At 42.1% G+C, this 17,867-nt stretch overlaps 1 protein-coding gene across 4 annotated transcripts in view; it reads right to left on the bottom strand.

Moving 5' to 3' along the window:
• LOC126298679 (b(0,+)-type amino acid transporter 1) overlaps positions 1–17,867 on the bottom strand; it is a 634,347-nt gene that overhangs the window by 99,069 nt on the left and 517,411 nt on the right. For all 4 annotated transcript variants that reach the window (XM_049990114.1, XM_049990113.1, XM_049990115.1 and 1 more), the window contains exons 6-7: positions 17,559–17,703; positions 7,765–7,888 (exon numbers count right to left, since the gene is read on the bottom strand). In XM_049990114.1, coding sequence (XP_049846071.1) covers positions 7,765–7,888; positions 17,559–17,703 — 269 coding nt within the window. The remainder of the gene's footprint in view (positions 1–7,764; positions 7,889–17,558; positions 17,704–17,867) is intronic.

A 17,867-nucleotide genomic window follows, 5' to 3' on the forward strand; every position in this document is an offset into this window, starting at 1 on the left:
CGTTCGAGTCGGCGATTTGGCTGGGCGGAGGAGGTGGTGAAGTCCTTCTGCATGTACGTGAAACATACCCGCATAGTGTAATACGGATTGTTGTCATACTGTGAGAAAGTTATAGATGAAAAACGTGTTTGCAGTAGAATGCAACTGCTCACCTAAAATATTAGTACAAGGCTAGGCCGTACTTCGTCCTTGGAGGGAAACAACAGGACAAATGGAAGGTGATAAAACTGCAGCCCAGATTACCACAGGTGTTTACCTGTAAGTACTAGGCAGTCCAACATTAACTAGACATGTGCCCAGAAAAATGATTCATCGGACCATGTTAGGCCCTTACAATCATTGTTGTTTCACGTTTCATGGTCTGCATTGTGATTAAAAGTTAAAAAGATTATAAGTTTCGAAATAACCATCTGGGAAGTTGCTCTTTGATTGAGTAACTCGCGTTAAACTGGCCTGTTTGTTTGAGATGGTAATTGCATTTGGAATCGTGAGGTTGCATTAACTCCAAGACACTTATACACAGTTCCATGTTTGAGGCAGTGGAAAGTAAGAGTTTTTTTTTCTGCCCATCGTAGTTAATTCCCTACGCATTGTTGGGAACAAGGTGGAAGAGGACTGATCGTACCATATGAGTCTCTTCGAACCGTTGTTGGTCAATGGAGCGCAATTTCAGAACTCTTTGCGTTATACCAATACCTTTAGAGATTTAGAGACCACCTAACTGCCGTGGATGTTCGTTTTGACAACTTTACTACTATTCGTCGACTAAGTGTTGCAAGAATCGTTATTAGCTTGGCCACTGTTGCTGTCTGTACGGTTAACGAACTGGCTGTCTTCGATGTACTTGCTCCAAGTTGCGTTCCAGCAACCTGTCCTCACTGAAACAGAGAAAGGTTACCGGGTTCGCCTCACCTATGCTGGACTATCTATACGGGAGAATATGAAATACGGTCATCATTCATACGGAGACAAATTTGCTTCACTATACACATAGGGGGAAATGATCATCACGATAAAATAAGAGAAATCTGGGCTTGCACAGAAAAATTTAAGTGCTCGTTTTGCCCGCGCGCAGTTCGATAGTGGAACGGTAGAGAGACAGCTTTAGGTGGTTCATTGACTATATCGAACGAAACACGTAACGAACGAATTATTCCTGGAAGATGTGGCAGTTCATTGATACTGCGCACCACCATTGCCTAGTCTAATCTTGAACTCCATCTCTGACACCTTGTCGTTACTGGGATGTAAAAGCGTAACTTCTTCCACCTGTACGAAAGCAGCACACTTTTTTGGAGTCTTCGCCGTTTTGATATTGCACGCGTCTCCCTATGGCAGAAACGGTAGAAATAGAACACCTAACTTCTCACGCAATCTGCTTGTGGGTGGAGTCAGCTGCCTGATAAAATTACTATGATTTTCGCAATTTAACACTCAGAAACGTAGCCCAGTTAAAGAAAGGGGCACCCACAGTGTACAAGCAACTAGCTGTGAGCTGATGCTTGAAAATTATTTGGAATTTTACTATCGCTATTCAGTTTTGTTGTCGCCTGCCAGCTAGTTTTTGATTCATAGTGGAACTCGAAACCGTTCCTGCATACTGTGAGTTACTCCCGTGGTACTATCGCTAGCAACCGTATTGGGGCACATATTGTGCGTCCTATGACATTTGCTGCGTAGTTCCTACAAGCGGAGTTCATTAGCAGTTACCGTACCACAGTAATTACTTTTGCTTCTGAGACCAGAACGAAACAAATGAGATGGAGTCAAGTGTAACTGAAACAGTACTATATAAACAAATGGCTCGTGAATATACATGCAGTGACTACACTCAGCACAGAATGTATAATTTAATGAGAAGGCACTTGGGAACCGCGGGGAGCTACTCCTGAAACGCGTAACGCCGAAATATTGGCTAACAAATGTGACACGATTTCCAATCCCAACACTAACATTTAAGTTACAAAAATATTCATTACCAGGAATATTTTTCTGTGTCACGTCCTTACAGAGTTTGCTGTAGCCTTCCGTGCCAGAATAACATACACCCTGATCAATGTTATCGAGCTCTGTGTACACGTACCCAGCAAATGCTTTACCACACTTTAACGCCAGACGGTTTCTAAGTTTTAATTGTAGTGGCCAATTCTGCCCTAAACAGTATGTTAGGTGAGAAATTTCATACTTCAAACATTCGCGAGAATGGCTGAAGTATATGAAAGAAATGTATCTTCGGAAAACTGACACCTACGTTGGAACAAAGGCTTGCACAATTTAAATTAACTTATTGATAATATGAGGTTATAATTTATAACTATATTCATACTCATACATATTCGTATATATTATAAAAATGTATGTATGTTCGACGTCACCTAAACTACTGGTCCGATTTCAGCCAAACTTGGTACACATATCTCTTTTGTTTGGAAAGAATGGCTGTGGGTGTTAAAGCCACCTACCTATCAAAGGGGTAGGATTTTGGAGCGAAAAAAGATTGTGGCCCACTACTCGCGAACACCTAGACTTCATTCAGCCAGTATTTGAGAATAAGAGCACTTAGTGACTTGCAACAAACTTTTCACATAATGTCAATCGTTTACGAAACTTTTTCTCGGGGACCACCCATAAAACATGAAAAAAGGGAAAAAGTTTATCGGTTAGTACATTTTCGCTGTTCATGCAGCAAAGCTGTCACATCTGGCATGATGTTTAGATTTATTACTTCTTTACTACTAACTGCTTTCCTGGCACATTTTGTAGAGAGTATTCACATGTACCGCTGAGTGGACCAGCAACAATATATCATTGTACGACACATAGGTCAGGAGATGTGACCTCATGAACAATGAGATGCGTGAATACGTGTTGAATTATGCATGAGGCTTTAATTTGTTATTTCGTTAGTACTAACTATAGTCACAACACGTTTCACCGACAGTAGACACATATACTACAGGATGTACCTGCAGGGCAGAGTGTTAGGAAGAATGTAGAAGATGAACAGGGTGTGCAGGTGCAGGTGCAGGTGGAAAAGGGGCAAGGTGTGAGGGGACAAGAAGAAGCAAGGTAGAGTGTTACAAAGCTGGTGGAAGAAGGACGGGGTGTGCAGATGCAGGTGGAAGAGGGGCAAGGTGTGAGGAGACAAGAAGAAGCAGGGCAGAGTGTTAGGAAGCAGGTGGAAGACGGACAGGGTTTGAGGAGGCAGGTGGATGAGGGATAGGGTGTGAAGAGGCACGAGGAAGAGAGACAGGGTGTGAGTATGCAGAGAGGAGGAAGGTGGGAGAGTGACAGGGTGTGGGGAGGCAGGTGGAAGAGGGGCAGGGTGGCAGGTGGAAGAGGGACTGGATATGAATAGGCAGGTGGAAGAGGGAAAGGGTGTGAGGAGGAAGGAAGAAGACGGACAGGGTCTGAGGAGGAACGAAGAAGACAGACAAGGTCTGAGGAGGCAGGAGGAAGAGGGATAGGGTTTGAGGATGCAGAGAGTGAGGAGGAAGATGGGAGAGTGACAGAGTGTGGGGAGGCAGGTGGAAGAGGGACTGGATATGAATAGGCAGGTGGAAGAGGGAAAGGGTGTGAGGAGGAAGGAAGAAGACGGACAGGGTCTGAGGAGGAACGAAGAAGACAGACAAGGTCTGAGGAGGCAGGAGGAAGAGGGATAGGGTTTGAGGATGCAGAGAGTGAGGAGGCAGATAGGAGAGCGACACTTGTTTTTTCACAAGGCGCGCAGCATCTCAGACGCAGAGAATCTGCCTCAGGAATTGGAACACCTCAAAACCGTGTTCTGAAAAAACGGGTACTCGGAATGGCAGATTAGACGCGCTCTCCGTCCCACCACCACAGCACAACCTGTGGAGACGGATGAAGTCATGGAAGAAGAGGTAGCCACCGCCTTTATTCCGTACAATGGCGCACTATCGTGTGAAATCGGCCGTATATTAAAGAAACACCGAGTTAAAACCGTCTTCTGCCCGCCCAATAAAACACGGGCATTACTGGGAAGTGTGAAAGATGACCTCGGTTTGAGGAAGGCCGGCATATACCAAATTCCCTGTGAGAGTGGGAAGACTTATATCGGACAAACAGTACGCACCATCGAAGATCGTTGCCGATAACATCAAAGGCACGCTCGACTGGAATATCAAAATAAATCGGCGGTAGCAGAGCACTGTTTGTTCGAGAAACACGAGATGGATTATGAGCATACCAAGATCCTGGCTCAGACCTCTAAATATTGGGACAGCGTTATAAGGGAGGTTATCGAAATTCACACCAGGGAAGATCTTATCAACCGAGATTGCTGCTACAATCTCAGCAAGGCTTGGGACCCGGCATTGAATGTAATTAAGAAGACTCTCAGCAAGAAGTACGAACTGGCGAACAGGGCGGACGTAGCAAGCACATCGACGCTACGACAGATTCCGACGCCCACGTCTTCGCGACCGGCGGCGCGCGGGCGCTGACGGCGAAGAGAGCGGCCCGCGGGAGGAGGGGATTTAAATCGGCCGCCCGCCCTCGGAGCTTAGTTCGTCAGCGCACCTGACGATGGCGACATGTCTGATCGCCGAAATATTGTGCCCGTTGGACACTGAACCGGCAATATACCCATGGACTGTTCGAGCAACAAATACGCCGGGAGAAACTGAAGAATCATAACACGTTTGATGGTTCATGTTTGAGCAATGGTGGGATGTAACTCAAAGAATGGGTTCGTTGGAACGAAAGATTAGTATATCAGACATAGATGTCACATTTATAACGTACTGGAGTAACTCTAAACCACATAAGGAATTTATCGTAATAAGGAATTTATCGTAAAGGAATATCGTAAAGGAATTTATCGTAAAGGAATTTATCGTAAAAAGGAATTTATCGTAAAAAGAATACCGCTGTTGGCTACAACACGCTATGTAAGACCTCAAGGACGTTGATACAGCTTCGAGCAGATGCTTTGAAGTATAAAAGGATGAAAAGAAAAGAAAAAGGGGGTTCAGTGCTCAACCATCAATCTAAAGTTCTCGCGATAGATTCCCAGCCAATCCTAGGATTTTTATGCGGCAAATTTCACTTCCTTCTCATCTGGCAATGTTTGTTAATGTGGAAAATTCTGATCTGCATAGTGATTTGGACTACATCTTGGTAAATCAGTTCGATGGTCGGAGAAAGGCAACGGCATACCACATCCAGTAATAAAGCACTGTAACATTCACTAACATTCGGTTTGATAACATTTTTGCCTTTTTAGTTGCCTTCTAGACAGGAATTGTAGTTTTGCATGTTGTCAACTAGAACACCGGCGAACGGTCGAAGACACACTTGCTCCTAATGACAGTCATCGACGGTCCTTAATTTTGAATTTAGGAGTGAAGCGCTAAATACAGTTTCACATATTTTTAATTTTGTATTTATTTGCACGTGTTATGGGTTTTTTGAAGTCCTGTAAGCGAAAAGAATAGTAATTTCCATTAGTTTTATCTTAATTTTTGATGTACGGATGGTTATTGTGGGAGGTGAAATTTTCGTATTCAGCAATGACTGAAACTAGTATGAATCAAATAAGGAAAAAATGGTTATTTGGGTATTAATTTCGTCTAAAACCTACTGGCCATTAAAAGTGCTACATAAAGAAGAAATGCACATGATAAACGGGTATTCATTGGACAAATATATTATACTAGAACTGACATGCGCACCGCGCGAGGTGGCGCAGTGGTTAGACACTGGACTCGCATTCGGGAGGACGACGGTTCAATCCCGCGTCCGGCCATCCTGATTTAGGTTTTCCGTGATTTGCCTAAATTGCTCCAGGCAAATGCCGGGATGGTTCCTTTCAAAGGGCACGGCCGACTTCCTTCCCGTCCCTCCCTAATCTGGTGAGACCGATGACCTCGCTGTCTGGTCTCCTTCCCCCAACCAACCAACCAACTGACATGTGATTACATTTTCACGCAATTTGGGTGCATAGATCCTGAGAAATCAGTACCCACATCAACCACCTCTGGCCATAATAACGTGCTTTATACGCGTGGGCATTGAGTCAAATAGAGTTTGGATGCCTTGTACAGGTACAGCTGCCCATGCAGCTTCAACACGATACCACAGTTCATCAAAGTAGTGACTGGCGTATTGTGACGGCCACCATTGACCAGACGTTTTCAGTTGGTGAGAGATCTAGAGAATGTGCTGGCCAGGGCAGCAGTCGAACATTTTCTGTATCTAGAAAGGCCGTACAGGACATGCAACATGCGGTCGTGCATTATCCTGCTCAAATGTAGGGTTTCGCAGGGATCGAATGAAGGTAGAGCCACGGGTTGTATCACTTCTGAAATGTAACGTCCACTGTTCAAAGTGCCGTCAATGCGAACAAGAGGTGACCGAGACGTGTAACCAATGGCACCCCATACCATCACGCCGGGTGAAACGCCAGTATGGCGATGACGAATACACGTTTCCAATGTGCGTTTACCGCGTTGTCGCCAAACACGGATGCGATCATCATGATGCTGTAAACAGAACCTGGATTCATCCGAAAAAATGACGGTTTCCCATTCATGCACCCAGGTTCGTCGTTGAGTACACCATCGCAGGCGCTCCTGTCTGTGATGCAGCGTCAAGGGTAACCGTAGCCATGGTCTCCGAGCTGATAGTCCATGCTGCTGCAAACGTCGTCGGACTGTTTGTGCGGATGGTTGTTGTCTTGCAAACGTCCCCATCTGTTGACTCAGCGATTGAGATGTGGCTGCACGATCCGTTACAGACATGCGGGTATGATGCCTGTCTTCTGCACTTCTAATGATACGAGGCCGTTGGGAACCAGCACGGAGTTCCGTATTACCCTCCTGTACTCACCGATCCCATATTCTGCTAACAGTCATTGGATCTCGACCAACGCGAGCAGCAATGTCCCCATACGATAAACTGCAATCGCGATAGGCTACAATCCGACCTCTATCATAGTCGGAAACGTTATGGTACGCATTTCTCCTCCTTACACACAACAACTTTTCACCAGGAAACGCCGGTCAACTGCTGCGTGTGTATGCGAAATCGGTTGGAAACTTCCTCATGTCAGCACGTTGTAGGTGTCGCCATCGGCGCCAAACTTGTGTGAATGCTCTGGAAAGCTAATCATTTGCATTGCACAGCATCTTGTTCCTGTCGGTTAAATTTCGCGTCTGTTGCACGTCATCTTCATGGTGTATCAATTTTAATGGCCAATAGTATATATTATATTTAATGTCTTTGTTACTGGGGTTTAAACTTGGAGTTTAAGGGAATTCTATTTCAGTGAATATGGACAACCGTATAGAACTGCTTGTGTTGTTAAGAAGAACGCTTCAATTTTCCTTAGGGCATGAATTCTTAACAACGCAGGTACTGCAATATATTATTTATCCGTCGATACCAGTCAGCGACTTTCAGTTATAATGTCCTCCCTTGAACGGAAATTACAGTAAGTGAACGCGAGTGCAGGTTGTGACAAAGGAACGGCAACGTATGGAAATTTGGATCTGACCGTCTGTCGTGCACAGTTAGCCAAAGCGCTTAAGGTGACCGACCGCTCGCGGAAAGTGGGAAATCGACGTCGGAGTCACGGTCCGGCACAAATGTTCACTGTCGTCATTCCATAATAGAGCTGATTGTTGTTCGTGTTTGCAACTGCGAGTACATTCCACGCAAAGCGAAATGCCTCTGTGACGGCGAACGTAGCTGAAAGCAATAAGCGGCCGATGACAGCGCCAGGTGGCGAGTGCTGGTACTCACCACTGCGACGGCGCCCGTCTCGCTCATCTCTGCGGCTGACATGACGGCCAGGTACGACACGTTGATGAGCACGTAGCATGACGTCACCAGCGGGATGGCGATGATGATGGAGAGCGGCAGATCCCTGCGCAGCACAAAACCGCCCTCCTCATCTCTTCCTCTCTCTGTCTCGTTCTGATGCGCAGTACAACATCATGCACACTGTAATTTATTCTCCACAGTAAAGAGACTTCGTGTTTTAATCTGATAAAAACTCGTGGTACGCATGGAATACTTCTAGATAAGCTCAAGTACTGTGGTATTAATGGGACAGCGCTCAAATGGCTTAAATCATACCTAACTGGAAGAGTGCAGAAAGTTGAAATTAGCAGTTTACATAATATGCAAAAAACTGGTATTTTCTCAAAATGGGGAACAATCAAGAATGGGGTGCCGCAAGGTTCGATCTTGGGTCCTCTGTTGTTCTTAATATACCGGGTGATCAAAAAGTCAGTATAAATTTGAAAACTTAATAAACCACGGAATAATGTAGATAGAGAGGTAAAAATTGACACACATGCTTGGAATGACATGGGGTTTTATTAGAACCAAAAAAACATCCCATATGGCTAGACGTGTGAAACATCTCTTGCGCGCGTCGTTTGGTGATAATCGTGTGCTCAGCCGCCACTTTGGTCATGCTTAGCCTCCCAGGTCCCCAGACCTCAGTCCGTGCTATTATTGGCTTTGGGGTTACCTGATGTCGCAAGTGAATCGTGATCGACCGACATCTCTAGGGATGGTGAAAGACAACATCCGACGCCAATGGCTCACCTTAACTCCGGACATGCTTTACAGTGCTTTTCCAATCATTATTCCTCGACTACAGCTATTGTTGAGGAATGATTGTGGACATATTGAGCATTTCCTGTAAAGAACATCATCTTTTCTTTGTTTTACATTGTTATGCTAATTATTGCTATTCTGATCAGATGAAGAGCCATCTGTCGGACATTTTTTGAACGTTTGTATTTTTTGGTTCTAATAAAACCCCATGTCATTCCAATCATGTGTGTCAATTCGTACCTCTCTATCTACATTATTCCGTGATTTATTCAGTTTTGAAATTTATACTGACTTTTTGATCAGCCGGTATATTAATGACTTGCCATTCTATACTCACGAAGATGCAAAGCTGGTACTTTTTGCCGATGATACAAGTATAGCTATCACACCCAACAGACAAGAATTAACTGGTGAAATTGTAAATCATGTTTTTCAGAAAATCATTAAGTGGTTCTCTGCAAATGGGTTCTCATTAAACTTTGACAAAACACAGTACATACAGTTCCACACAGTAAATGGAATGACACCATTAACAAATGTAGACATCGATCAGAAATCGGTAGCTAAGGTAGAATATTTAAAATTTGTAGGTGTATGCATTGATGAGGGGTTGAACTGGAAAAACACACTGAAGATCTGCTGAAACATTTGAGTTCAGCTACTTATGCTATTAGGGTCATTGCAAATTTTGGCAATATACATCTCAGAAAATTAGCTTACCACGCCTACATTCAATCACTGCTTTCGTATGCCATCATATTCTGGGGTAACTCATCATTGAGTAAAAGAGTGTTCATTGCACAAAAGCGTGTAATCAGATTTCTTGCTGGAGCTCATCCAAGATCATCCTGCAGACCTTTATTTAAAGAGCTAGAGATATTCACTGTAGCCTCAATATACATGTATTCACCTATGAAATTTGTTATTAACAATCCGAACGAATTCAAAAGTAATAGCAGTGTACATGGCTACAACACTAGGGGAAAGGATGATCTTCACTACTCAAGATTAAATCTAACTTTGGCTCAGAAGGGGATAAATTTATGCTGCCACAAAAGTCTTTGGTCACTTACCTAATAGCCTCAAAAGCCTGACAGATAGTCATATAGAATTTAAAAGGAAATTAAAAGAATTTCTTAATGGCAACTCCTTCTACTCATTAGATGAACTTTTGGGTATAGTGAGTGGGTAATTTCCCCAACTAACACAAAAAATTAAAAATATTAAGTGTCATGTAACCTTTTATTAACCTGGAACGTGCCACATCATTACGAAGTGTCTTTTTCATGATCTATGGAACAAGTACTAATCTAATCTAATCTAGTCTATCAAGACGGTTTTTGCCTCTGCGTGAAGAAAAGTTTTATATTATTGTGTACACTTTATGCAGCTTACCTTTCCTTTCCAGATTATAACTTCGTTAGCAGTACCACTTCATGTCTTCACTGGTGCGTAACTGCAATGCACTTCACAGTTATAATACGATTGCCAGTTAAGAAACCCCCCATGAACCATGGACCTTGCCGTTGGTGGGGAGGCTTGCGTGCCTCAGCGATACAGATAGCCGTACCGTAGGTGCAACCACAACGGAGGGGTATCTGTTGAGAGGCCAGACAAACGTGTGGTTCCTGAAGAGGGGCAGCAGTCTTTTCAGTAGTTGCAGGGGCAACAGTCTGGATGATTGACTGATCTGGCCTTGTAACACTAACCAAGACGGCCATGCTGTGCTGGTACTGCGAACGGTTGAAAGCAAGGGGAAACTACAGCCGTAATTTTTCCCGAGGGCATGCAGCTTTACTGTATGGTTAAATATGATGGCGTTCTCTTGGGTAAAATATTCTGGAGGTAAAATAGTCCCTCATTCGGATCTCCGGGCGGGGACTACTCAGGAGGACGTCGTTATCAGGAGAAAGAAAACTGGCGTTCTACGGATCGGAGCGTGGAATGTCAGATCCCTTAATCGGGCAGGTAGGTTAGAAAATTTGAAAAGGGAAATGTATAGGTTAAGGTTAGATATAGTGGGAATTAGTGAAGTTCGATGGCAGGAAGAACAAGACTTTTGGACTGGCGAATACAGGGTTATAAATACAAAGTCAAATAGGGGCAATGCAGGAGTAGGTTTAATAATGAATAAAAAAATAGGAATGCGGGTAAGCTACTACAAACAGCATAGTGAACGCATTATTGTGGCCAAGATAGACACGAAGCCCACGCCTACTACAGTAGTACAAGTTTATATGCCAACTAGCTCTGCAGATGACGAAGAAATTGAAGAAATGTATGATGAAATGAAAGAAATTATTCAGATAGTGAAGGGAGACGAAAATTTAATAGTCATGGATGACTGGAATTCGGTATAGGAAAAGGGAGAGAATGAACCGTAGTAGGTGAATATGGATTTGGGGTAAGAAATGAAAGAGGAAGCCGCCTGGTAGAATTTTGCACAGAGCACAACTTAATAATTGCTAACACTTGGTCCAAGAATCATAAAAGAAGGTTGTATACATGGAAGAAGCCTGGAGATAGATTATGTAATGGTAAGACAGAGATTTAGGAACCAGGTTTTAAATTATAAGACATTTCCAGGGGCATATGTGGACTCTGACCACAATCTATTGGTTATGAACTGTAGATTAAAATTGAAGAAACTGCAAAAAGGTGGTAATTTAAGGAGATGGGACCTGGATAAACTGAAAGAACCAGAGGTTGTACAGAGTTTCAGGGAGAGCATAAGGGGACAATTGACAGGAATAGGGGAAAGAAATACAGTAGAAGAAGAATGGGTAGCTCTGAGGGATGAAGTAGTGAAGGCAGCAGAGGATAAAGTAGGTAAAAAGACGAGGGCTGCTAGAAATCCTTGGGTAACAGAAGAAATATTGAATTTAATTGATGAAAGGAGAAAATATAAAAATGCAGTAAATGAAGCAGGCAAAAAGGAATACAAACGTCTCAAAAATGATATCGACAAGAAGTGCAAAATGGCTAAGCAGGGATGGCTAGAGGATAAATGTAAGGATGTAGAGGCTTATCTCACTAGGGGTCAGGTAGATACTGCCTACAGGAAAATTAAAGAGACCTTTGGAGAAAAGAGAGAAACTTGTATGAATATCAAGAGCTCAGATGGAAACCCAGTTCTAAGCAAAGAAGAGAAAGCAGAAAGGTGGAAGGAGTATATAGAGGGTCTATACAAGGGCGATGTACTTGAGGACAATATTATGGAGATGGAAGAGAATGTAGATGAAGATGAAATGGGAGATATGATACTGCGTGAGGAGTTTGACAGAGCACTGAAGGACATAAGTGGAAAGAAAGCCCCGGGAGTAGACAACAACCATTAGAACTACTGACGGCCTTGGGAGAGCCAGTCCTGACAAAACTCAACCATCTGGTGAGCAAGATGTATGAGACAGGCGAAATACCCTCAGACTTCAAGAAGAATATAATAATTCCAATCCCAAAGAAAGCAGGTGTTGACAGATGTGAAAATTACCGAACTATCAGTTTAATATGTCACGGCTGCAAAACACTAACGCGAATTCTTTACAGACGAATGGAAAAACTAGTAGAAGCCGACCTCGGGGAAGATCAGTTTGGATTCCGTAGAAATATTGGAACACGTGAGGCAATACTGACCCTACGGCTTATCTTAGAAAATAGATTAAGGAAAGGCAAACCTAAATTTCTAGCATTTGTAGACTTAGAGAAAGCTTTTGACAATGTTGACTGGAATACTCTCTTACAAATTCTGAAGGTGGCGGGGGTAAAATATAGGGAGCGAAAAGCTATTTACAATTTGTATAGAAACCAGATGGCAGTTATAAGAGTCGAGGGGCATGAAAGGGAAGCAGTGGTTGGGGAGGGAGTGAGACAGGGTTGTAGCCTCTCCCCGGTGTTATTCAGTCTGTATATTGAGCGAGTAATGAAGGAAACAAAAGAAAAATTCGGAGTAAATATTAAAATCCACGGAGAAGAAATAAAAACTTTGAGGTTCGCCGATGACATTGTAATTCTGTCTGAGACAGCAAAGGACTTGGAAGAGCAGTTGAACGGAATGGATAGTGTCTTGAAAGGAGGATATAAGACGAACATCAACAAAAGCAAAACGAGGATAATGGAATGTAGTCGAATTAAGTCGGGTGATGCTGAGGGAATTAGATTAGGAAATGAGACACTTAAAGTAGTAAAGGAGTTTCGCTATTTGAGGAGCAAAATAACTGATGATGGTCGAAGTAGAGATGATATAGAATGTAGACTGGCAATGGCAAGTAAAGCGTTTCTGAAGAAGAGAAATTTGTTCACATCTAGTATAGATTTAAGTGTCAGGAAGTCGTTTCTGAAAGTATTTGTATGGAGTGTAGCCATGTATGGAAGTGAGACATGGACGATAACTAGTTTAGACAAGAACAGAATAGAAGCTTTCGAAATGTGCTGCTACAGAAGAATGCTGAAGATTAGATGGGTAGATCACATAACTTATGAGGAGGTGTAGAATAGGATTGGGGAGAAGAGAAGCTTGTGGCACAACTTGACTAGAAGAAGGGATCGGTTGGTAGAACATGTTCTGAAGTATCAAGGGATCACCAATTTAGTATTGGAGGGCAGCGTGGAGGTTAAAAATCGTAGAGGGAGACCAAGAGAAGAATACACCAACCAGATTCAGAAGGATGTACGTTGCAGTAGGTACTGGGAGATGAAGAAGCTTGCACAGGTTAGAGTATCATGGAGAGCTGCATCAAATCAGTTCTCAGGACTGAAGACCACAACAACAACAACAGTTAAGAAAATTAAACACGTGAACAGAATTTATAAAATGAGTGGTCTTCGAGATATGTCTGTCAAAGATAAAACCCATATAGTAAAAATGGCTGGGTTTAAGCAACATTCACTGCAGAATTCAGTCAATGTCCTTATTGTCTGCGGTATTACTAATCTGAACACAATCATGTGCAGTTCGCCTAATAGTTTTTGCTGCTACATAGCTGGAAAATGCGCTGATTATGTCCCTCTCAGTTTGTCACTTTGATGAACGAGTAAACCGAACTATCTAAACTTACTTATTGCGGCCATATCTACTACGGCCTATTTGTAGCCTCTTCGTTTCTCTGCAGCTTCGCCAAATCTGTTTTTGTTATATTTGCACTCACTCCACCCTCTCAGATAGTTCCCCCATTTCTCCAGACGTTGTCTACTTTCTTCTTTGGTTACATGTCATCGTGTATATCATCAGTAAGCATCAAACAGTGGATAATGTACCTCTTTCCTTATGCTGTCACCGAAGTTGTAAATAATGTTAGTAATTTAATTTTGTTTACTTTGGTCAAGAATATGACAGAAGCACAATTTTGCAATAGAATCTCTCAATTAAGTTGGAAAGGACTTTCAATTTTCTTTTGTTAGGTGACTTAAAATTTTCACTTCTACTGTACTAGAAGTATCATCCACGTTATTATTGAATTTCTGTTGTTCACATGTTGCAAACACATCGATAGAGACGCAGAAAACAGGTAAATGTACCACTACTACTATACTACTACTATGACTACTACAGTTGTTGGTGCTACTAAGTACTACTACTACTACTGCTGCACTTACGTATATAACGTATTTTTTCTACTGTTACACTTAAATATGACAGTGGTTATTTATAAGGCGTATTTTTTGATTAAATGCCTTTGGTGTTCTAATACTCATTCACAAAATTAAATTATCGAATCCTTTGTGGTATGTTGCTCTGATATTTGTTAAATTATGTTTCGGAAGAGAATATTTATCATTGACGATTAATATCAATTAACACGCACTTCCGACATTCGTACTCTCTCGTATATCCTATCGAGAGTTACAAAAAGTAGCCGCAGTCTCTATTGTTTTCATCGAACAAATATAGTATCTATTGATTCTTGGCATACATGAATGCAGAAATAGGCAAAGTCGTCAACCGAAACCTAAAAACTATATTTAGTATCGTCCAGGAATGGAAAGAAGAAAAACTTTCTCAGTCATCCACCACAGGGGTGTCCTCAGCAACTCACGAACAGAGACAAGAGGTAGATAGTTCGAATGGTGAAAAACGACCCGCGGACAACGGCCCCTGGTGTTAGAACAGTGCGCAGATGGGTGAACAGTGCTGGGTACAACGCCAGAGTGACAAGGCGCAAACAGTTCGTCAGTAAGTGTAACGCAAAAAAAGGATGGTTTTTGCAGAAGAACTCGTCGGCAAGGATGTGACCCTTTGGGACAAGATTATGTGGGTTGATGAATGCAAATTTACTTTGAGCCACGTGGATGGCAGCAGTTTAGTGTGGCGTTAAGCAAACACAGAATGGGAGCCCAAAAACACGCAATCAACCATCAAACATGGAGATAGCAGTGTGATGGTGTGGGGATGCACGTATTCCAGAGGTGTTGGCGAGCTTGTCTTTATTGAAGGCACCATGGACAAATTTGTCAATCTCGATACACTCAAACAAAATCTTATGAAAAGCGCTGTGGAGTTGGATATTGGAGGTGACTTATTTCCAACAAGACAATGATCTCAAGCATACGGCGGAAACTGTCAGTCGATCCTATACAACACACCTCATCGCCTCATTACCCCACCGCAGTCTCCGGACCTCAATACCATCGAAAATCATCTGGAATGAACTGAAAACGGGACTACGCAAACGACATGTGAGCAGTTTGACGTATTTTTGCGTGCATTGATAGAATAAGAATGGGTGAATATCGGTTCGGATATAACGAAAAAGGTCGTTTTCTTCATGCCACAAAGACGTAGGCTGTAATACAGAGAAAGAGACGCATTACCAAATACTGACTGCTGAGTGTCTGAATACTTTTGCCCATTTCATATTTCAATTGTCTTTTTTTTTAATGTAAGGCGTGTTTTGTTACTTTTTGTTCTGCATATGTTCAGACTGACATATGTATTACACATTTTTAAAGAATAAAATATATGTTTTGAGTTAAAAACACATTTGAGGTTTACTTCTCTGATTACTGCCAGTGTCCGAATACTTTTGTCCGCCTCTGTATATGGTGTGTTTTGAGGATGGTCGGGTAGCATCGGATACCGAGTTGTATCGAACAAGAGCTGTCTATTAACTCTAGCGCTAGGGACAGCACCTGTTGCGCCATGCAGTGCAGATTATTCACGTAATATTGAGTAAATAAAATAGTCCGTTTCCGGGTGGCAACAGGTTATCTGCTCCTGATCTGATCCACTCGAAATGGGTTGTGAAAACCTGCGACTGTGAAAACAATGGCTTTGTTTATAAAAAAAAATTCTGCTGCCAATCACGATTTTCTTTTATTTATATTTTACATGACGATTTTCGGGAAATGATTCCCATTTTCCAGTGCGTTCTGTAGAACCTCAAACATAAAAAACATTACGAACAAACTTGAAAATGGGAGTCATTTCCCGGAAGGCGTGCCGGCCGAAGTGGTCGTGCGGTTCTAGGCACTTCAGTCAGGAACCGCGCGACCGCTACGGTTGCAGGCTCGAATCCTGCGTCGGGCATGGGCGTGTGTGATGTCCTTAGGTTTAAGTAGTTCTAAGTTCTAGGGAACTGATGACCTGAGATGTTAAGTCCCATAGTACTCAGAGCCATTTGAACCATTTTTGAACCGGAAGGCGTCATGTATATTAAATAAATAAAAGAAAATCTTGGCTGGTAGCAGCGAAGTTATTTCTAAACAAATCCATTATCAGCTCCTACTGAGTTTTTCGGTACACGAACTTAATTTTGTAGTGTTGTGTTTCGTTTGCAAGTTAGTAATATATTTTCATTATATCTTTGGATAAAACTGATATTATTCTCGTTACTTTAGGCTGTAACAGTGTCTAGCTCATGTAATAACAATGTGAATGTTAAACTACCACAGCCGCAATTTCGGGTTGTATCGGACAAAGCAGTTTCTGGTTGTAACGGACAATACAGATAGCTCAAAAATAAAGTTTTTATTTGTTTTCTTTAACTGACAAAGAGGAGACGTCAGGATATAAATGGGATTAAAATAACAAGAAGAAAGGCCTAGAAAAGCTATATTTCTTGAAATAACCATCAAAGACGCGAATGAGAAATATTCAGTTCCAAGAACTAAATTGGATGATAGGTGCACAGCTTTATGGGAAAACAAAGAGTGGTCATGAAACCTATTAGGGAAAATACAAGGTTTTTTTCGAGAAAATTCAGTGATGATGAGGAAACAGTATTGCACGAATGTGTTAAGAATTTGGATAGCCAGCTTACGTTTTTTAGTGAAGATGAGTTTATAAATCTAGCGTGCAAACATGTAGAGCAGCTGAAAGTAAAACATCGCTTCAAGAAGACAAAACTGAAAGCAGGTAAGGACTCTTACTATTATCTTATAAAAATACATGAAGTGTTAAGATTAAATACAGCTGAATTTACGAGTTTATTACAAGCAGCAGGTTTCACCAAGGAACAAGTTGGCCGATTCTTTGACAAACGAGGTGAGCTGATGTGCAAGTTCAAGTTTACAACCATTTGCGATCTAATTAAAATTTGTTTCAACAAACATGACTTTTTTACACATTCGAGTTAAATGTCAGGTGACATCTTTTTAAGGTCATAACTTGTTAACACTAAGTGTTTGAGACTTTTAGCCTTATAACTGATTTTTCATTAATAAAGATTTAGCTTTAATATTTAACATAGGTCGCAGTATCCGCAATGGCGCGCAGTGCGGTATAATAAACACAAAACATGCCTATTCATCCTGTGATACACGTAAAGAATTTCCGAATTGAGAAAAAAGGACTATCCGGCGTAGAAACTATTTGTGAGAAACTAGTTTTCAGTATCTTCTAATACTAAATGCAATCATCAGTACTGTTATCTCTCAGAGAAGGAAAGAAAATGATGGTGGTGATTTTTGAAAAAAAGAGCGCGAAAATAGTGAGCGTCCAGTTTTGTAGGTTATAATAATGATAGAGTAGTTACCTTGATGGATTTTTGATTTCTTCTGTAGCGTAGTTGAGATTATTCCAGCCATCGTACGCCCACAGGCCAGTATAAAATGCCGTCGCTAAGTTCCCAAAGGACGATGTCGTTCCATCGAACGCGTTCTCCAGGTGCTGAGTGTTCCCTGCAACAACGTTTCACTCGTCATCAGCAGCTGCCGGCGGCGCAGTCGGAACAGAATCTTTAGTCACCTTGTTGATACATTATCAACAGTAAATTCATGCTGTGCTGCCATCTGGGATAGATCAATTAGGGTGTACTCCATATGACAGCCACATATTGAGAGAG

Source organism: Schistocerca gregaria, chromosome X (genome assembly GCF_023897955.1).
Source record: "Schistocerca gregaria isolate iqSchGreg1 chromosome X, iqSchGreg1.2, whole genome shotgun sequence".
In the NCBI taxonomy this organism is placed as follows: Eukaryota; Metazoa; Arthropoda; class Insecta; order Orthoptera; family Acrididae; genus Schistocerca; species Schistocerca gregaria.